At 41.4% G+C, this 18,888-nt stretch overlaps 1 protein-coding gene across 11 annotated transcripts in view; it reads left to right on the plus strand.

The window, feature by feature from the left end:
* The window catches only part of HSPG2 (heparan sulfate proteoglycan 2), a 2,126,006-nt gene that overhangs the window by 932,776 nt on the left and 1,174,342 nt on the right, over positions 1-18,888 (plus strand). For all 11 annotated transcript variants that reach the window (XM_044063227.1, XM_044063230.1, XM_044063231.1 and 8 more), the window contains 3 exons: positions 3,965-4,078; positions 5,912-6,039; positions 11,719-11,805. In XM_044063227.1, the coding sequence (XP_043919162.1) occupies positions 3,965-4,078; positions 5,912-6,039; positions 11,719-11,805 (329 nt within the window). The remainder of the gene's footprint in view (positions 1-3,964; positions 4,079-5,911; positions 6,040-11,718; positions 11,806-18,888) is intronic.

The following is an 18,888-nucleotide window of genomic DNA, read 5'->3' on the forward strand; positions in this document are numbered from 1 at the left end:
GATTAGGATGACTTGTCAAGGGTGCAGGAATGCATCTTTAGATAGGTCATTTTGGTGACATGCACCTTATAAATAAATGTGCATACTAACTTTTACAAGGGCAATACTTTGCCCAGTACATGAACACAAACACAAATGCCCCTCCTTCAAATCTGTAAGTGGAGCTAAAATATTTTAAGAAAACTTTTTTTCTTCTTTTTGCTCCCTAATTTGATTGTTGTAGGATATTGCCTAAAGCCACAAAACCTTGCTACAGGTCCACCCCTTTGTGTAGGGTGAGGACACACCTCAAAAAAGGGAGTTGCACATAAACAAGCTCAAATTAAGAGAAGTGCTCTTCTCTGGATTTTTAGTGTAGAGGGAAAAGCCCTGACAGCAACACCCAGGGTTTGATTTGTGTCTCGGATGATGGAGGAATTGGGTAGGAACAGTTGGGTGTAAGAAGATGACACGAACTTTCAACCATCCTGGGAAGGAGGGATAATAGTCCAGTTGGCTACCTGTCACCAGCAGAGGTTTGCCAGTGACAAAGATGCAGTGATATAATGTGGGTATAGGCCCGATAGTCATAAGCTGATGATGTTAGCTGTGTGTGTGTGTGTGTGTGTGTGTGTGTGTGTGTGTGTGTGTGTGTGTGCGTGTGCGTGTGTGCGTGTGTGCGTGTGTGTGTGTGTGTGTGTGTGTGTGTGTGTGTGTGTGTGTGTGATTGCGTGCGTGTGTGCGTATGTGTGTGTTTGTGTGTGTGTGCGTGTGTGTGTGCATGTGTGAACATTTGTGCACAGGTGTGAGCAAAGTCGGTCCTTATAGTACCATAAGTGCTCATGTCAGCTACCATGGTGAGGTGAGGAATAATTAGAAAAGCTATTATTTTCTGCAGCTGTTTGATATTGTCACAGTGGGAGTGAGGATGCTGAGTAGTTCCCTTAATTTGAGTCCAGTCCAGAAATGCAAAATGCTGTGATTGTGTATGTGTGTGTGTGTGTGTGTGGGGGGTGAAGCCACTGAACCACACCCTAAGGCTGTTGCAATAAGAGCTTTCCCTATTTCCTCAGAACGCATATGTAGGTGCCACTGCCAGAAGCAAAAATCTTCCTCTATAACTGGCTAGGTGACAGTTATCTCCAGTTGGCAGTCTTCCCTATTCCCCATCTGGGGAATTGGGAGTGCATGGCTTCTGGGAGGAGCAAGTACAGAAGGAAAAAACATGTAAAACATTAATGCACGTGTTTTTAATCCTTCATGTTCTGGGAAAGTAGTTAACAACAGAGCCCCTGGTGCTTCAGTGAGGCAATTAAGCTATGGTGTGGTAATAGTGGTAACTGCCCATAAGATGCATATTACCCAAACTAATGACTGATGCCAAAAGCATGGACTCAAACTGAATGCAAAGAAATGCATCGTTATCCCCTTTAGGGAAAATGGCATCCCCACTAATTGGCACATTAATAACAATGTACTAAGCACGTAATCAGTCATGAGAGACTTGGGCACCCACATTGATAGCAACCAAACTTTTGACCACCATGTTGCCTCCATTGCACGGAAGGCTTTCTACATGGCCCACCTCATAAGTAAGGGTATTTCATCAAGGAACAAGGCAGTCATAACATCCCAGTACTCCTCCCTTATCAGACCCATTATTGAGTACAATGCCCCCTTCAGCATGTACCTTGCCAAGCGCATGCAGCAGTTGGAAAGACCACAAAGGTTCCTGACCAGGAAAATCCAGGGTCTCAAACACCTGTCCTCTACACATAGGCTAAAAGCCCTGTCCCTCTACTCAGTCTTGTACAGACTGCTCAGAGGTGACCTGTATCTGGCATACAAGGCCATCTCAGACCCAGCCTTGATGGAGTTGCCGCATATACATAAGTCATACTCCACGTGCACAATCCATATGCAAGGTGTCAACCTGGTCTGTGGCATTAATAGAACTTGTTGGCAGGATAGATTTGTGCCCCAAAGTCTCCCCCATCTGTGTCAAGCAAAATACCTCTCTAGCCCTCTGGAACCTGGATGACTGGATGAAAAACAGAAAATACTCCCCCTGGGATCCCACCTGTGTCCCTGCTGGACAGGGGAAACAGGTGCTGACTTTGTAGGAACATGGATAAAGTTGTGGACTAGGCTTGTAAGGGCCTCCGGGCCAATAGCCTACTATCATCCTGTAAACCTATGAACTTGCACCCACTGTATAATGAAGTGGTACTGGTCTGACAGTTGGCTGTAGATGAAGACTTCACCCTTAGAGCCCCACTTTTTTGGGGAGGTAATTATAGTGAAGGACTGTCTTAGCTGCAGTTTTACTCCATAGCTAGACCTAAAGGTAATGGATCAGGATCTCCAAGCAGCTGAACATAACCAAAGTTCAGATTGGTTATTACTCAAGTGATTTCCTCTTCCTCTTTCTGCTTGATTCAGCACTGCAAGGATGAACTTGATTGTGGATGCAGTCCCCCTTCTGTGCCAAGGAAGACTCCTGTATGTCTTTCCTCTTTCTGTCATAATCAGTGGTTGTTAGCAGAGTTTGGAGGAGAGAGATCAAAAGTCATGCTTGTCTCCCAGTGCTTGGTGAAAATTGTGTGTAGGTATAAATTTTCAAGTTTCCAGCTGTACTGGATTTTAACCTGGAGGTGTCTACTGATGAAGTGGAGCTGACAGCACCTTCTGGCATGAATATATCATTAGATCCCTTAATCCTGATATACTTTCCAGCCACAGTCCTGAAAATTGACCAAAGCTTGTGGAAAGCCTTTCGCTGGTCAGTTTCTCTTCTAGGTGGAATCTGAAATCTGTAGTGCCACTGTCATTTACTGCAGGTGATTTTGACCTACCTAGAGTACTTCCCTTACTTGAGTCTGAGTTCTGCCACAAGCAAGATGAAAGTTTCTTCCATTTTAGTGCATCAAGACCTATGGTGAACAGGACCATGACCCAGAACCTTTTCATTCTGCAGCCCCTTAAAGGGGTTCTGCAACTTGACCCACCATTGAGGAACGTTTCTTCTTTTGATTTAAATTTTTGACTGACAGGATTGAGCTTCTTCTGAGTCAGCTGATTCTGTGGATCTGAATTTCATCTCTTGGAAACCACTATTTATTGTGGCCTTTTATCCATCCATAAGATCTAGGAGTTGAAGGCCCTTATTTGTACAGACTAAAAACAGCAAATCTGTGTTTCCTTGTTGAGACATATTTTATTCTACAAAAAGCACCCAAGTGTGTTTCTTTGGTGCATTAGCTGTATGTTAAGACAAGTATAAAAGTATCAAGTAAAATTCATTTTAGGTGCTCTGCTATTCAAACTAAAGAAAATGTTAGTTAAATTCTTACTTCATTTGGGTCAGGTCTTGCACACACACACATAGCAAATGGCTGTAATTAAATCATAATGCTTCAGAAGGATGTTAAATTACTGTTTCTTTCAGTCTACATGAGTTTAAGGTGTTCCATTTCAAAGTTAATTTGGATTCTTATTGTAACAGCCGTTCATTTTTCACTTTTCTTGACATTTAGAGTCATCTGATACTAATAGTCCATGATGATATGTCCCGTTTCCCAGCTGTTTATCTGCAATAAATCTGGATATGTAATTTCTAACATTGTTTCTGATATACTGCCATATTGAGCTGCTAAAAATATTTTGAACTGGTTTATTTAATTCACTCAGATTGGCAAACTGATTTTTACAAATGAAGATTCTGCCAAATATGTACACGTGTTCCCTTTTAAGACAGTTCATTTCAGTTAAAGGAGGGCTGAAGTCAGTGTTAAATTATAAATGAATAAAAAGAAATAGAGACCAGCAGCTAACACAATTGTTTTGTTAGGTTGAAATGCACGTTAATAGTGGTACAATTAAAAAAAACAATCAGTAGTAGAATTTTATGCAAAGAAAATGGTGGGTTGGGCTGGGGAAAGGAAGGTTCCCACTGGCTGTTGTCTTAACCTGTTTCTCTTTCCAGGACTGTGATATTGGTTATACTCGGGTCACTAGTGGCTTGTACTTGGGCACGTGTGTACGCTGTGAATGTAATGGACATGCATCCGATTGTGATGAAGAGACTGGTGAATGTCAGGTGGGTAGAATGTTTTTGCTAAAGTGGTTCACTGTGGCACTCAGAGCTGTGGTACATATGTAACACTTTAAACCTGTATTATGTATGTGTCATGTTTTTTGCTTCATATATCTCCTTAAATATCTATCTGTATTTTTTACAAAAATATTTTATTTCTATTGTTTTCTTGAATGAACAGAGAAAAATGAATGCTGTTTAAAAATGCTGACCTTCATCTACTTCAGTAATTTTGAGAAGTAATTACTTGCTTTTTTATTGCATTTACTTAAGGGGAGCCATGGGTTCCAAAGTGATGGGCCAAACTTGATCTTGGACAAACAGTATTATTTCTCTGAAAGGAAGGTGGACAGATGTAATGTACCATCTTACTGGGTAGCACATGTCAATATAGTTGAACATTTTAAAGGGGCATGGGTAAATTGGAAAGGGAGGTGGGCAGGAGAAGGTGGAGCATTTGCAGGGTCCTACAGCATTCTGACATACTAGGGTGACTGTTTTGTTTATCTTGTACTATCACATGCATGATCACTTCTTATGTGTTCAAAAGTGTGAAGTTCTAGTATTTTGGTTGTATTGGAGTACATTTATAATGTATCTGTAGCTCAGTGAATATGTTTAAATGAGATTTCTTGCTAATATGAGAAACATGTTTAAATTAGGGTGGACATCACTAAATGCCAAGTTTGCTGGAGACTAAAAGTATTAAAATTTATCACAATGGGCAGGATTCATAAAGCTACTCTTCAAATGCATAGTGCTGATACTTGGATAAAGTTACATTTCACGGCTGTGTGTAAGTTATAAAGGCAGGTTAAATGTAGATGAATTATGAAAGTGCATCTGCATACCAGGAATGGCTGAATAACAGAGTAGCTGTACAGATGAATTATTCTAGTGGTCACAATTCACAAAGGTAAACATTGCCCACAAAGGTAATTAACCTAAACCAGTAGGGTCAATATTATATAGTCAAAGTTTCAAAACTTTGAACCTCATATGTTCGACAACATATGAGGGAAGTCTGAATCATCAAAAATGTAATAAAAAAGTAAAAAAAAATGACCTCAAAGCTCTGAGCAGGGGGGCAAGCCCCCCTGTACCCCCACCCCCCTACTTAAATATACCAACTCCGAGATCGCACTTCAGTGCAGAAACAGGAAATTTTCCCATTCTGCTCTGTACAGAGTCGTTACTTTTCACCTTTGAACGTTTTAAAGTTTGATCATATGGTGTCGACCATATGACAGTCGAACTTTAAAAAAGTTTGAATAATTAATAGGGACCCAACCAATATCTTGTTTCCATTTGCATACCAGCATCTAGAAAAATATTAAAAAGTAAGCAGATCAAAGAGAAAAAAATGGAGTGTTGTTTCATGAGGTTGATCAATTTTAGTCAATTTGCTTCACCACTTTTTTAATCAGATTGTTTGTCAAGAACATGTAAGAGCATAAAAAGAATAAAAGAACACACAAGATGCTGTACTAGGTCTTGTGTTTCCTGCTTATTATAATGGAGCTGTCTTATTCATTTTTGCTGCAAGTATTGGTCTAACATTTTAGTTTACTCTCTAATCAGGATGTAGGTCTCACACCATACTGTGTACCCTCTTTATATTGTGTGGAGTTTTGCAGTTAGTGTTATAAAAAAAAAGTTGTTTGAGACACAGCTTAAAATTTTATGCAACAGTCATCGTATCAGGCTAGTGCAATTTTTATTTATTTAGAAATTCCAGATTTGGTATTTTTTTATTTAATCTGGAATACTATTGCCTGTTGTTATGTATAAAATGTATGGATTGGTGCTGATATGATTCCGTTGCCCTTTCTCCAGAGATGTCAGCACAATACTGAGGGATCTCGCTGTGAACGTTGTGCAGCTGGTTACTATGGCGATGCTACAAGTGGCACCCCACATGATTGTAGACCCTGTCCTTGCCCTGGTACCTCTCCTACTACACGGTAAGTATATTTAGTTAAGTATGAATAGTATACTGCTTAAGATGATTTCTGGTTGTAGCAGTTTAATGTAATCATATTGTAGATTACGTATTATGTATGATATATATATATATATATATATATATATATATCAGATACATTCTGAATGGGGCATTGTACTCAATCATTGGGTGATGAGTGTGATGAGTATAGGAGACTATGACCTCCCTTGAAATGACAGTCCCAGGTCCCTAACTTCTCTTCTGTGCTCAGGATGATTTACTCTGTCTGGGTTTTTAGCAACCTTTTTTTTTTGTTTGGGTATGACTATTTGCATTTGGCATTTAATTTTTGGGCTTGGGCCTTGGGCCCTGTTATCTCCGCTTCCTTCTGAAGGATATCTGTCTCAGATGTGTGTGTTTTTCTACTATATGTTTGTACTAGTTTGCCGCCATTCGCTTTGTCAACCATAACCCTAACCCTTTGTTTTTTGGGAAGAAGTAGATGCCAAACAAGAGTGGGCCCAGGACTGAGCCCTGTGGTATATATATATATATATATATATATATATATATATGTGTGTGTGTGTGTGTGTGTGTATACATGTGTATGCATATGTACATGCACATATATGTATGTGTGTTTATAGGATAGTTTTGTAATTCTAAGGATTATAAATTGAGGGTAGCTACTGCAGTACGCAAGGCTAATTTCAGTCTTGGGAGTGGTCTTAGAATGGTTGTTTTGAAGGCTGATTGCTATTAGGTTATGCTACTGGCTCATCAGCAAAACGTCTGGAGTTCTGGCCACTCATTCAACGACTAAGTCAGGGAATGGAACTTGAATCTGGAAAAGCTGTCCTGGGTTATATGCAATGAACATTCAGTGAAAGGTTTCTTTCTGTGTGACGTGGGTAGGCAATTGTTACAAAGGAGAGTAGTGGAAACCCACTGCATTGCTGCTTGGAATTCAGAAAGCAGAAAAGATATGCTGTGTTCTCAGTGCATGTTCCAGTCTTCCATTCATAGAGAAGAAAAAACTGACTGCCTTTATAGGTAACTACATTCCACCTAGAGGACCCAAAGTTACCTGTGATTTTCTGTCCTTCCATTTACTACAGAGCATATCACACCTGAAGAGGATATCAAGAAAGATCAGGACTGCATGAAAGGCTGTTTTTTTATTCAAGTGGCCTGTTTTGTTATGAGAGCTGAGTGGCCCTGGGAATGACAACAGTAGCACACATAGGTTCATAGGTTCATAGGTGGCATTTATAAGCCTAGCCAGAGTGTGTTTGGCTTTCACCACCCATTTTAAATAAATTTTGCTATGCCCTTTTTCGAGGTTAGTATACTGTGCCTCTGTCTAACAGTGACACAGAAGTGATACCCGGGGCAAACCTACGATCTCCCATCCACTCATCAAAATTCCTCTTGAAGAGAGTCAGTGAGGGACTCTGCCTAACCTGGACTGGGATTTTATTCCAGAGTGAAGGGAGCCTCTGGGTTATGAATCTGTCCCTCCAGTATGTCCTATTTATTTCAGTGCTGAGGTTCAAGTCTCTCGAGCGCGTAGCTCGATGGGATTTGGATTTTTTGAGGTGCAGCATGTCCATTAATTCAGGGTTTGACATGGCTTTATACGTCAGGCACAGATCGCCTTTGAGCAGGCGGTATGTCACTGAGTAGAGCTGGAGTTTCTTTAACCGGGCAGCATATGGCATCTGTTTGAGCCCTTTGATCCTCTTGGTGAGGTACTTTTGGGGTCTTTCCAGTTGCTGCAGGTGTCTGGTAAGGTACAGGCACGATGACCTCCCCTGATCTAGATGTGAATCCCTTCATGATTAGGTGGGCTATGTAAAATGTTTTTCTAACCACTTTGGCCACGTGGTTGTCAAATGAGAGATTGCTATCAACTTGGGTCCCCAGGTCCCTAATTACTTCTTCTGTACTTAATGGATTACCACCTATGTGGTAATTTGTGGGCACTTTGTTTTTGCCAAAGGGGATGACTATACACTTTTTGGCATTTAGCTTGAGGCCATGGCTCTGGCACCAGTTGTCTGTTTCTATGAGGCCCTTTTGGAGGATGCTTGTGTTGGCTGGAGAGTCGATTATGGCGCCCAGTTTGCAGTCATCTGCGAACTTGGTCAGCCACAGTCCTTCCGTGTTGGCCTGTACCTCCTAGAAATATATACCGAACAAGAGAGGTCCCAGGACTGAGCCTTGTGGGACACCACTTGTAACTGGTTTGGAGTCTGACATGGCTCCAGCAATTCTAACCATGTGGGTTCTGTCCTTGAGCCAGTTTGCAACCCATCTAGTGACATAGGGGTTTATATTTAAGCTGGTGAGCTTATCTATAATGCCCGAGTGAGGTATTGTATCGAAGGCTTTTGCGTGGTCCAGGTAGGCTGTGTGGACCACCTTCCCCTCGTCAATGGCCTTGGTGACTGTTTCAAAGAAATTGACCAGGTTTAAGAGGCAGGATCTGCCCTTGACAAAACCAAACTGGGTAGGATCGAGTGTCTGTATGTCCCCAATGTCTTTATTTATGAGGTCCATGATGATCCTTTCCATAGCTTTGCAGACCAAGCTAGTCAGGCTTATCGGGCGATAGTTTCCAGGATCCGTTGAGACACCACCTTTGTGGAGAGGGACCACTGTTGCTGTATGCCACTCTTTGGGTACATATCCTGTAGTAAGGCTGAGATTGAACAGTAGTTTTATGTTTGGGTTTAGCTCTTCTTGGAGTTCATGTAGGGCAGCCGGGACACCGGCTGGTCCGATTGATGCTGTGTTTTTGCTTTGGAGAGGGCGGCTCTTACCTGAGCATCTGAGATGTCAGGGGGGGCAGCACTCTGCTGGGATAGATATTTGCCCTTTTGGTGGGGGGGGGTGGAGTTTGCACTGAACCTGTCAGCTAGGATGTTGGCAATGTCTCTGGGTTCGATGTATTTTTTGTCATTTTGGAGTAATTCTGAGCATATCTGGGAATTCCCACCCAGGTTCCTAACATAACTAAAGAAAGCCTTGTGATTATCCTTAGTGTCCTGTGCAATTTTTCTCTCGAAGCTGGCCTTAGACGATTTTATGAGTGCCCGTAGTTTTTTGCTAATACTGATCAGAGATGCCTACCCTTTTCGGGATTTTGCTTTATCATGTAGTAGCTTCCTCCTTCTATTGTATAGTTTGTTTGTGGCTGGGGTCCACCAGACAGGACGTCTGCCTTTGGAGGATTGGGTCTTGGTTTTATTTGGGATTGCATGATCCATGCATTCCTGAAGGTGTTCATAGAATGCGTTTATAAAGGATTCTGCAGTCTGGGCCGTATTTTCCACAGGCTCGGGGGCTTTGAAGGATTCCACCTCGGTTTTGAGGAGTGTGAATTTTGCTTTAGAGAAGTTTTTCACTGTGGTTTTCTAGGCAGGGGGTGGGATCGGGATGTGAATATCCAGTGAGATTAGTTTATGGTCTGATCTTACCAGTGAGGGATACACTTCTGGTCTGGAGCATAGAATCCCCATGTTGGTGATGATCAGGTCCAGTATGTTTTCCCCTCTTGTGGGAGTGGTAACAAGTTGTTCCATAGCATTTGAGTTTATAAATTCTAGGAACCTTTGGGCTAGGGTGTTGGAGCTAGAGTAATGCTCTCAGTCTATGTTTGGGTAGCTGAAGTCGCCCAATATAATGGTGTTTGGAGAGACCTTCATATTTTCCAGTGTTCTCAGGAAGGCCAAGTGGGGTTCCTGGGTTTGGGAGGGTGGTCTGTAGCAGGCTATAAACTGGAAGGCAGTTTTACCCACTGTTAGTTGCACATGGATAGTCTCTGATGCTTCGTGCTGTGCCACCAACCTGGAGGTGTGGGTATCTTTGACGAATATTGATACTCCCCCTCCTTTTGTGGTTCGGTCCAAGTTTTGGGGCCGAAAAGCATGGTATGAGGTATAACCTGGTAGTGCTGGGGTGCTCTTGGGAGCCCTGAACCAGGTTTCTGTTACTGCACAGATATCGATGTTCTCCATGCTAAGGAGAGTTTCGAGTACGTGCATCTTGAGGTTTAGACTTCTGGCGTTGAGTAGCATTACTCTTAGTTTCTTATCCCTTGTGATACCTATGGAGGTGGGTTTGTCTTTTGAGCCTTGCCTAAAAAAGGCACTATGGGGGAAGCAAGAGCCTTTGCCAATATCGGAAAGCCCAGGGGTGACAGATGCAAGCCGTCCCTAGCGAAGCATTGTGGCTTGTCGAGCATGTCATCCCAGGCTGACAGGCATTGGATCCCCTTTGAATGACACCAATACTTAAGCCAATTGTTGAAATTGATCATCTTGTCTTCATATTGTGGCATCATTCTTGGTGAGGGTAAGATGCTACTCAAGGTCAGGGTCATACCGGCCTGGGCTACATGCTCAGAGAGCTCCTCTATGTTTCTTTTCATGTAGTCCAGGGAGGTACGTGTCAGGTCATTCACACCAGCATGGACAATGACCGAGTCATATTTGTACTTGCCTTGGAGTGACCTGAGTGCTTGTGTTATGTGGCGGATCCTAGCGCCTGACAGGCAGCTCACCGTGACCTTCTCCTTGTTCAGCCTGGTGAGCGGGACGTCAATGTGCCTAATGATAGAGTCACCTATTACAAGTGTATCAGGTGTGTTGTTTAGCCTTAAGGGCTGTGACTGTTCGGCACACTGGCTTTGTGAGCTATGTGTTGCACGTGTTTTGTTTTGGGGTAGCTGTTGCCTGGGTGTCTGCTTTGGAGGTCTCTGTTGCTTAGGCAGATTTTTATTTAGAGCCTCCGAGTATGTTTTTGTGTGTTTATGTGTTTGGTTTGCTGTCGTGGTAGGTCTATGTGAGACTGGAATTGTAGTGAGTGTGGTTTCCTTCTCCTCCTGACTGGTTACGCCAGTACTGAGTTGAGAGAGCTTAGCCTCCAGTTTGGCTATATGGTTGCATCTCTCACATGTGTTGGAATTTGTTGGGAGGAGGAGAGGGTTGTCTGTGTACATGAAGCAGTTGTAACATTGCCTCAAGATTCCCAGATTCACCAGCTGGACTGGAGAGGAGATTGACAACTGACCTTTGGACATGCTAGAATAGTATTTGGAATTCCTTTATAATTGAAAAAAAGGGCCAATGGGGAACAAGGTACTCAAGGGAACATTACTGTCTTAGGAGCATGGATCCATGCTGTGTGTATTTTAATATAATGAAATATCTGAGCTTAGGGTGGATTGGTGGATTGCCAAGGATGTCCATGGTCCAGGCAATGCAGAAGCAAATTTGAGTCTGCAGAAAAATTTTACAAACTCTTGTATGTATTTTAAGTCTCAGTAGCATAGCAAGGGTGGGTTTGCTCTTTACAATTTTTTGAAGGAGTCAGTGACACAACTCTTATTTTTTTCCCACACTGAAGTCTTGGTAGTCAGACTAAACCTTCAAGAAGCCAGAATGTACAGGAACATCCTGTAGAGCAGCTTGAAGCCCCTAATTGAATAACCTAGATGTGCAGGTGTTAGAGGTGTCAGAAGTAGACATGAAGTCTTGCTTATGCTAGAATGACGTAACTACAATGTATCTGTATTGTTCACTGATATAGGCTGCTGAAGTGAACAGTATGACTTTAATTTCTCTGAAAATCATTATGGAAAATAACTATGTTAGCTTCTTTGTGTTCCTAGTAATTATTTGTGTTTCTGCAGATTCTCCAGCACTTGTTTCCTGGATACAGATAGTCAACCTACATGTGACTCGTGTCCCACTGGATTTACAGGACGCCGATGTGAAAGGTACAGATCGACATTTTTCTCTAACACTTCTTTAAAGTGTTTTGACACAACTGTGAACTTCTCAGGGATAGCAAGGAGTACTTGTAAGGTTAACTTAACTTAGTCACGCACTGTGCTTATGTAGTAACTGGTGCTGATGTAATAACTGGTGCTGATGTAATAAATGGAGCTTCAGCCTATCACAGCTTTTCTCACAGAAGAGGAAAATAAGCAGGAGGTATAAACTCAGAGAAAAGGGAGCTGCCCCAAGGTGTTTGTACCACTGTTTCACATATAAGAAATGATTCTAAAACTACTCTTAAAACTAAAAGTAGACAGAGCAGTAGCACATTTACTCTGACACAGAATTGTAAAAGAAATATGGGCTGGTCTACTGACAACAGTAAATAATCTTTATAACAATCACAATATGGGGAGGAAGCTTTGGGTTACAGTTAAGGCCAGGTGTGATCCTGTTTCACAAAGTGGAGTCAAGCAGCAGTTAAAAGTACCGCAGACCAGTGTGCACAAACTGTGAGGTAGGAACAGTGATGGAAGTAATTCTGAACTAAATAAGTGCTTTGCCTAATACAGAGAAATGGTCAGAGGGACCTAAGGCAGCAGGAAGGCCATGTCAGAATAGTGTGTTTGCTTTTATTCACTAAGTGTCCAAGTGGAAAAAGAAAGAAAGCTGAGGATATGGAGTACCTGTGAATTGTTAAGGGAAGTGGCACAGTGCTACACAAAAAGTAGGCAGACTTTGTAAGAAGTGCAGCACAAAATAATAGATTATGCAAAGGTCATATGTGTAATAGTATACTGACTGTAGTAGTTTTTGAAGATTACTTTGAAAATTAATTACTAATGAGATATTGCTGTATTCATAACTATACTAAATTCTGTTGATGAGGTTACAGAATACTGCAGCCGGAATAATTAATTTTGTACCCCACTTGCTTCATATTGCAACACATAGTGACCCACATCCACCTCTGGGTCTACCAGTTTTCTCCAACCCCCGGACTTTCTTCACATTGACTGGGATCAGTAAGGAACCTAACCTGTCACCCTAGAGGGTCTGACCATTACATCATCTGGCAGAGGATTTTTGTTTTTTGCCCAACCCCCCCCACCAACTGCAGTTTCCTGTGTCATCCAGTGGGCAGGTGTGCAGTGGAGATGTGCTGACATATTGGCCTACCTGTGTGGCAGCTCAATGGCCCCACCCAGTGATCATGTGATGAACACCCACGAGACTGCCCTCCCCTAGGGTTGTAACTCCCCTCCTAGTTCTGTAGCTTCATCAGTCACCTGAGTTGCTAATTGAACAGGGATCAGCTGGGCCATTGTCAGGACTTTTTCTCTCTACACCACCAGAGTGGCTAGCAGGGTTAGTTAAGGTACCATGGAAGACATGAGCTAGAGTTAGTAAGACTGGACAGACAATCAAATGCACAAGACATGGTTTAATCAAAGTATTTGGCATTCAGGTTTGTTTGGCTCAGTTTATGTCTACCCTTTTCTTTAGCTTGCATTTTCCTACAGCACATAAAATTGCTTTCTACCTGTCCAATCCATTCTTGTGTTTTCACCATTTGTAACTCCATGGCCTTTTTGGGAACACTGTTTTAATCATATACTCCCCCTTTTTTGTGGAAAGGTACATCCTCATAGCTTCCAAAGCCATACTCCTTCTATCTTCCAGGTAAGTGCTTTTGTCCAAAGGTATGTGTTTCTGCCTGAGTGATACAGCATGAAAACCTGTGAAAGACATGCAGAAGGACTTGTTTGCGTACCCTAGGGTTTGGTCTTGGGGCCTCTGTTATTTGGGATATACTGTTCTGAGGTGCAGGCCAAAACCAGTGGACTATGGCTGACCAAGTTTGCAGATGACCGCAAGCTGGGTGCTGTCATCAGTTCCGCTAGTGATGTGGGCATCCTCCAAGAAGGTCTCACTCAGACAAATGACTGGTGCCAGAAACATGGCCTCAAGTCGAATACCAAAAAATGCATCATCATCATCATCCCCTTTGGGAAGAGTGCTATCCCCACAAATTATCACTTTAATAACAACTTCCTAAGCACGCAATCAGTTGTGAGGGATTTAGGCACCCAGGTTGATAGCAGCCTGACTTTTGACTACCATGTTGCTTCCGTTGTATGCAAAGCCACCTTATATCTCATGTGGTCCACCTCATAAGTAAGGGTATCTCATCCAGGGACAAGGAGGTCATAACATCCCTGTATTCCTCCCTATAAGGCCCATTACTGAGTACAATGCCCCTTTCAGCATGTACCTCGCAAAGCACATGCAGCAGCTGCAAAAACTACAGAGGTTCTTCACCAGGAGAATCCACTGCCTCAATCATCTAACATACACAGGGTAAAAGCCCTATCCCTCTACTTGGTTTCATACAGACTCCTTAGAGGTGACCTCTGTCTGGCATGCAAGGCGAACATCAACTTGATGGGACTGCTGCATATCTGCAAATCAAGCTCCACTCGAGTAACCCACTTGCTTGGCCTCAACCTGGTCTGTGACATCAACAAGACTTATTGGCGGGACAGATTTGTGTCCCAGAGACTCCCCCATCTGTGGAAAAGACTCCCCATCCACATCAAGCAGAGTATCTCTTTACCCCTTTTTAAGTGCAACCTGGATAACTGGATGGGAAATAGAAAATACATCCCTGGGATTCCACCTGTGCCCATGCTGGACAGGACCATCAAGGTGCTGATTTGTCTAAACATGCGCTAAACTCATGGCTAGGCTTATAAGGGTCTCAAGACCAATAGCCTAGCAACCTCCTATGATCCTATGATCAAGGATAAAACTCTGATATTGAGTGTCATCCTCCTCTCACTGGAAATGATGCCTGGAATCAAAGAAAAGATAATTGGCTTCAGCAATTGACTAAGTCTCTGGTGCTATTCTCGGACAGTCCATTACATGCCTTCCTGGGGCAAGGTGATCAACAGTCTTGCTTGCCTTTCCAGTGATGGTCTACACCTCTCATTAAAGGACTTCCACATACTGGCCAAAGCCCATGCTATCCCCATTGTGCATTTTTAAGCAGAGTTCATCTAATGAACATCCTAAGTGAACCAGCAAATCAAGTCATAAACTGGACAACATGAAGGCATATCTTCTGAATGTCATAAATCTATTTTATTTATTATTTATTTTACATTTGTTTACCGGGTTAGTCCAACTGAGCTGAGTGGCCCGTTTTCAGCGGAGACCCGGGGAGAAAAGCTCCAGCGTGAAATGCAATTTTTATAAAAAAGAAGGACTTAGATAATAATAATAATTATACAATGAGAGTACAATGTACTCGATGTACGTACATTGAGAGTTTAGTTTTACACTAGTAGTTGGGAAGGAGGTTGTGGCAAGAGTAAACATAATACCAGTACAAACAATACATTATTGATAGACAGCAATGCTAACAAAATAAGTTGTTGTCATTTTGGCATATATTGGTTCTGTAGAGGAGAAACATAAAGGAAGAGGAGAGGAAGAGTGATGCCAAAATAGAGGTAGAAGGCTGAAAGTTTAGATAAATGCTCAAGGAAAGGGGGCTAGTGAGATTATGCAGGAAGAGAGTTGAAGTGAGAGGAGAGGAGGTAATAAGAGTCTTAGATGCATGGAAAAGTAAAGGAGGATGAGTGCTGCGGCAATTCCAGTGAATTCTAAGTTATTCCCTGGTGACTGTTTTGAATTGTTTAGGGTGTTTAGAGGATCGAATTTCTAAGGGGGAGTTTGTTCCCAGGTAAGTTCCTGATGTGGACACCCTTATGCATCTCAAATGATTTTGTGTTTGTGTAGTGACTAAGACATGGTTCAGATACAGTCTGTGCTCGGCTTCAGTGCCTGCCACACCCTCAAGCCACTGGAAATGATCATGGTGACCCAGTGATCCTCCCTGTGATCTCATTGAACTCCAGCTTACACTGGGTAAGTCAGACCTTCAAGTTCTAGCTTCTTAGCAGTCCTCTTCCATGTTCCCACATGACTGTAGGAAGCTCCTAGCATTCTTAGAAATCATTTGTATTAGACATGAATCTCCAATCCTTGGTGACTTTAAGTACCTCTCCATAGACTGGAGTAATTATACTTCTAATGTTCGATACACACAATGTTTCTTGGCAGGTTTAGTTGATTCCCTGGATCAAACTGTCTGTAACAGACTTAGCTCCAGCCTGCTCCCTGCTTATAGTTTCCCCTCAGTTGTTATCTTTGATCACCAACTGGTTACCTTCACCTTCAGAAAATTCTCTTCCATCATTACCAAGATTACCCTCTTCAGATATTTCAAAAAAGCTAACTTTTTACAATCATAGAAAAAACGGACGGCAACCCACCATCGGCTATGTTTATAATAGGTAGCACTGAAGAAGTCTTCATTGTTGCAGATGAAAGCTCTAAACCTTGTTGTACTTTATTAATGTATTAGAGTTCTTCTATTAAAGTTTTTATTCAGTCTGAGCCATGTTCTCATTGCTGCCTATTATAAACATAGCCGATGGTGGGTTGCCATCCATTTGTTCTATTCAGGTGTTGTTTTTGCTATTAGAGCTATTTTTACAATCATATGATGAAATCGCAAATTTTTCTGATGCTCAAAACAAAATGGAAACAGGATATGCAAATAGCTTGGCCAATGATCTTTATGCTGATTTAGATAAATGTATTGACAGTGTTCGTCTCCATCAGGACAAAATACATTGACAAATACAATAACTAATCCCCCTAGTGGTCAGTAGATATAAATATACTTTACAACAGAAGGAAGAAATTGCTTTGATTACCTTGTAAAGCCAGAATCTGTCATCAGAATGAGAATATAAAATGCCTCACCAAGAAGTAGAAGTCCTCTATTGAGACCAACAAAACCTCCCATGCTCATAAGATTACTTTTGAGTCTAAGGATAATTATAAGTCCTTCTTCATATATGTTAGAAAACTAAGTAGTAATTCACATGGCTGTACAAAACTTATACATAATGGCACTTCCTTTTCAAATCCTAATAACATCACCAACATATTGGCTAATGGGTTTGCTGCAATGTTCTCCCCTAAAATGATAATCCCCACACTAAACATACAAAAGTCACTTCCTCATATCCTTAAAGTACTTCTCAAGACCAAAAATACTTCTTTATTAGGTCCTGATAACATTTTGGGCTGTTATAAACAGTAGAACAAAAACACCAAAAATCAGGAGAAAACCAGGTCTTTTAGGGTAAAATTATTTAATTCACTATTCGTCAAAGGCGACTTCATCAGAAATACAATTCACTACTACAGAAACACACTTAAAATACTGTCAGCAAGTGAACAATTAATTGTATAACAAGCTGTTCAAGTCATAAAACAATTATTCAGTTGAAGTGAACCATCAATTAACTTAGTCCCACAGACTACTGTTCACAGTAAAAAATACATCTAAGTAAAAACTTTATTTTTTAATATTAACTTTTCTATTTTTTAAAAAACATTTTATATTGACTGTGTCATTAGCCCAGTATGTATGTAAGAAGCCAGTCTCAGTTGCTGTACTGCTTCTTTCTGTTCTACTTTGTTCCTATAATCACCTCCCCTGATGTCCTTGTTCACTGACTCAAGAACCGAGAAGGTGAACGTTTTCCAGTTAATGCACATAGCGGACTGTTTGTACAAGGCATTGCTGACAATTTTTGTTCTTATAGCATACAAATGTTCAAGAATACGTGTCCTCAAACTTCTAGTGGACACTCCCACGTAGAATGCCGGACATCCACTACACATAGCCAAATAGACAATACCTTCACTACTACAATCTAGTCTACCTGGAACAGTGATGTTGAAATCAAGGTGCTGCAAAAAAATATAAGCATCAGTGTGGATGTACCTACATACTTTACATCCCATACATGTATGCATACCTCTGTTGTTTACTTCTAAACAACAGGAAGCATGTCCCCTCTCCAACATATCCTTGATGTTACAATTTTTCTTGTACACAAAATAAGGCACCTCACCTAAAACATTTACCATGTCACCATTACCTAAAATGACTTTCCAGTTCTTGTTAATAATTTTACAAATCTGGTTGTTGTCCAAACTCATGTCCAAACAAAACCTAGGTTTACTCGGACATACACCATCTGTGTACGTTATTTTTGTGAAACCTTTTACCAAAATGGGAGGAAAATCATTCTCCCTTCTAAAGATAATCTCATTGGCAGCTTTGTCCAGTAAATCTCTAGGATAGCCCCTATCCAAAAATAACCTTTTAATAAACTGAACCTCCTCAAAAAAAAAAGGTGGTGTCATCCACGGTCATCCGTGAAGCCTGGATGAACTGGCCACGAGGAATGTTCTTTGTAGTAAAGGTGGGGTGGTTACTTTTATAATGTACATAGCTGTTACAAAAAGTGTTTTTTTTCAGTGAATGCTACCATAAACCTCATTCGTAGTAGCTTTCCACCCAATAATCACATCCAGGAATGAAACGTCAGGAGTATCTATGGCTGCCACTGTGGGTCCCACTTATGCAAGTTTGGTTCTTGGGTGGTGGGAGTTGGAAATTTTGCGTAGTGTCAATTTATATGACAATGTCATCTTTTATAAAAGGTTTGTAGACAACCTGTTTTTTATTGTTAAAAAGGAAGGTTTTAGTGTAGATGATTTCATAGATGCTTTAAGTGCTACCACTGAATTTTTAACATTCACCTTAAGTGGTTTTGGTCGTTAAGTTTCATTCCTGGATGTGATTATTGGGTGCAAAGCTACTATGAATGAGGTTTACAGTAGTATTCACTGAAAAAACACTTTTTGTAACAGCTATGTACATTATAAAAGTAACCACCCCACCTTTACTAAAAAGAACATTCCGCATGGACAGTTCATCCGGGCTTCACGGATGACCGTGGATGACACCATCTTTTTTGAGGAGGTTCAGTTTATTAAAAGGTTATTTTTGGATAGGGGCTATCCTAGAGATTTACTGGATAAAGCTGCGAGAGATTATCTCTAGAAGGGAGAATGATTTTCCTCCCATTTTGGTAAACGGTTTCACAAAACCCACTCAGCTGTAGAACTCACAGTCACAAGGGAAG

This window comes from Protopterus annectens, chromosome 2.part1 (assembly GCF_019279795.1).
Source record: "Protopterus annectens isolate FY-2018-M chromosome 2.part1, PAN1.0, whole genome shotgun sequence".
Lineage (NCBI taxonomy): Eukaryota > Metazoa > Chordata > Ceratodontiformes > Protopteridae > Protopterus > Protopterus annectens.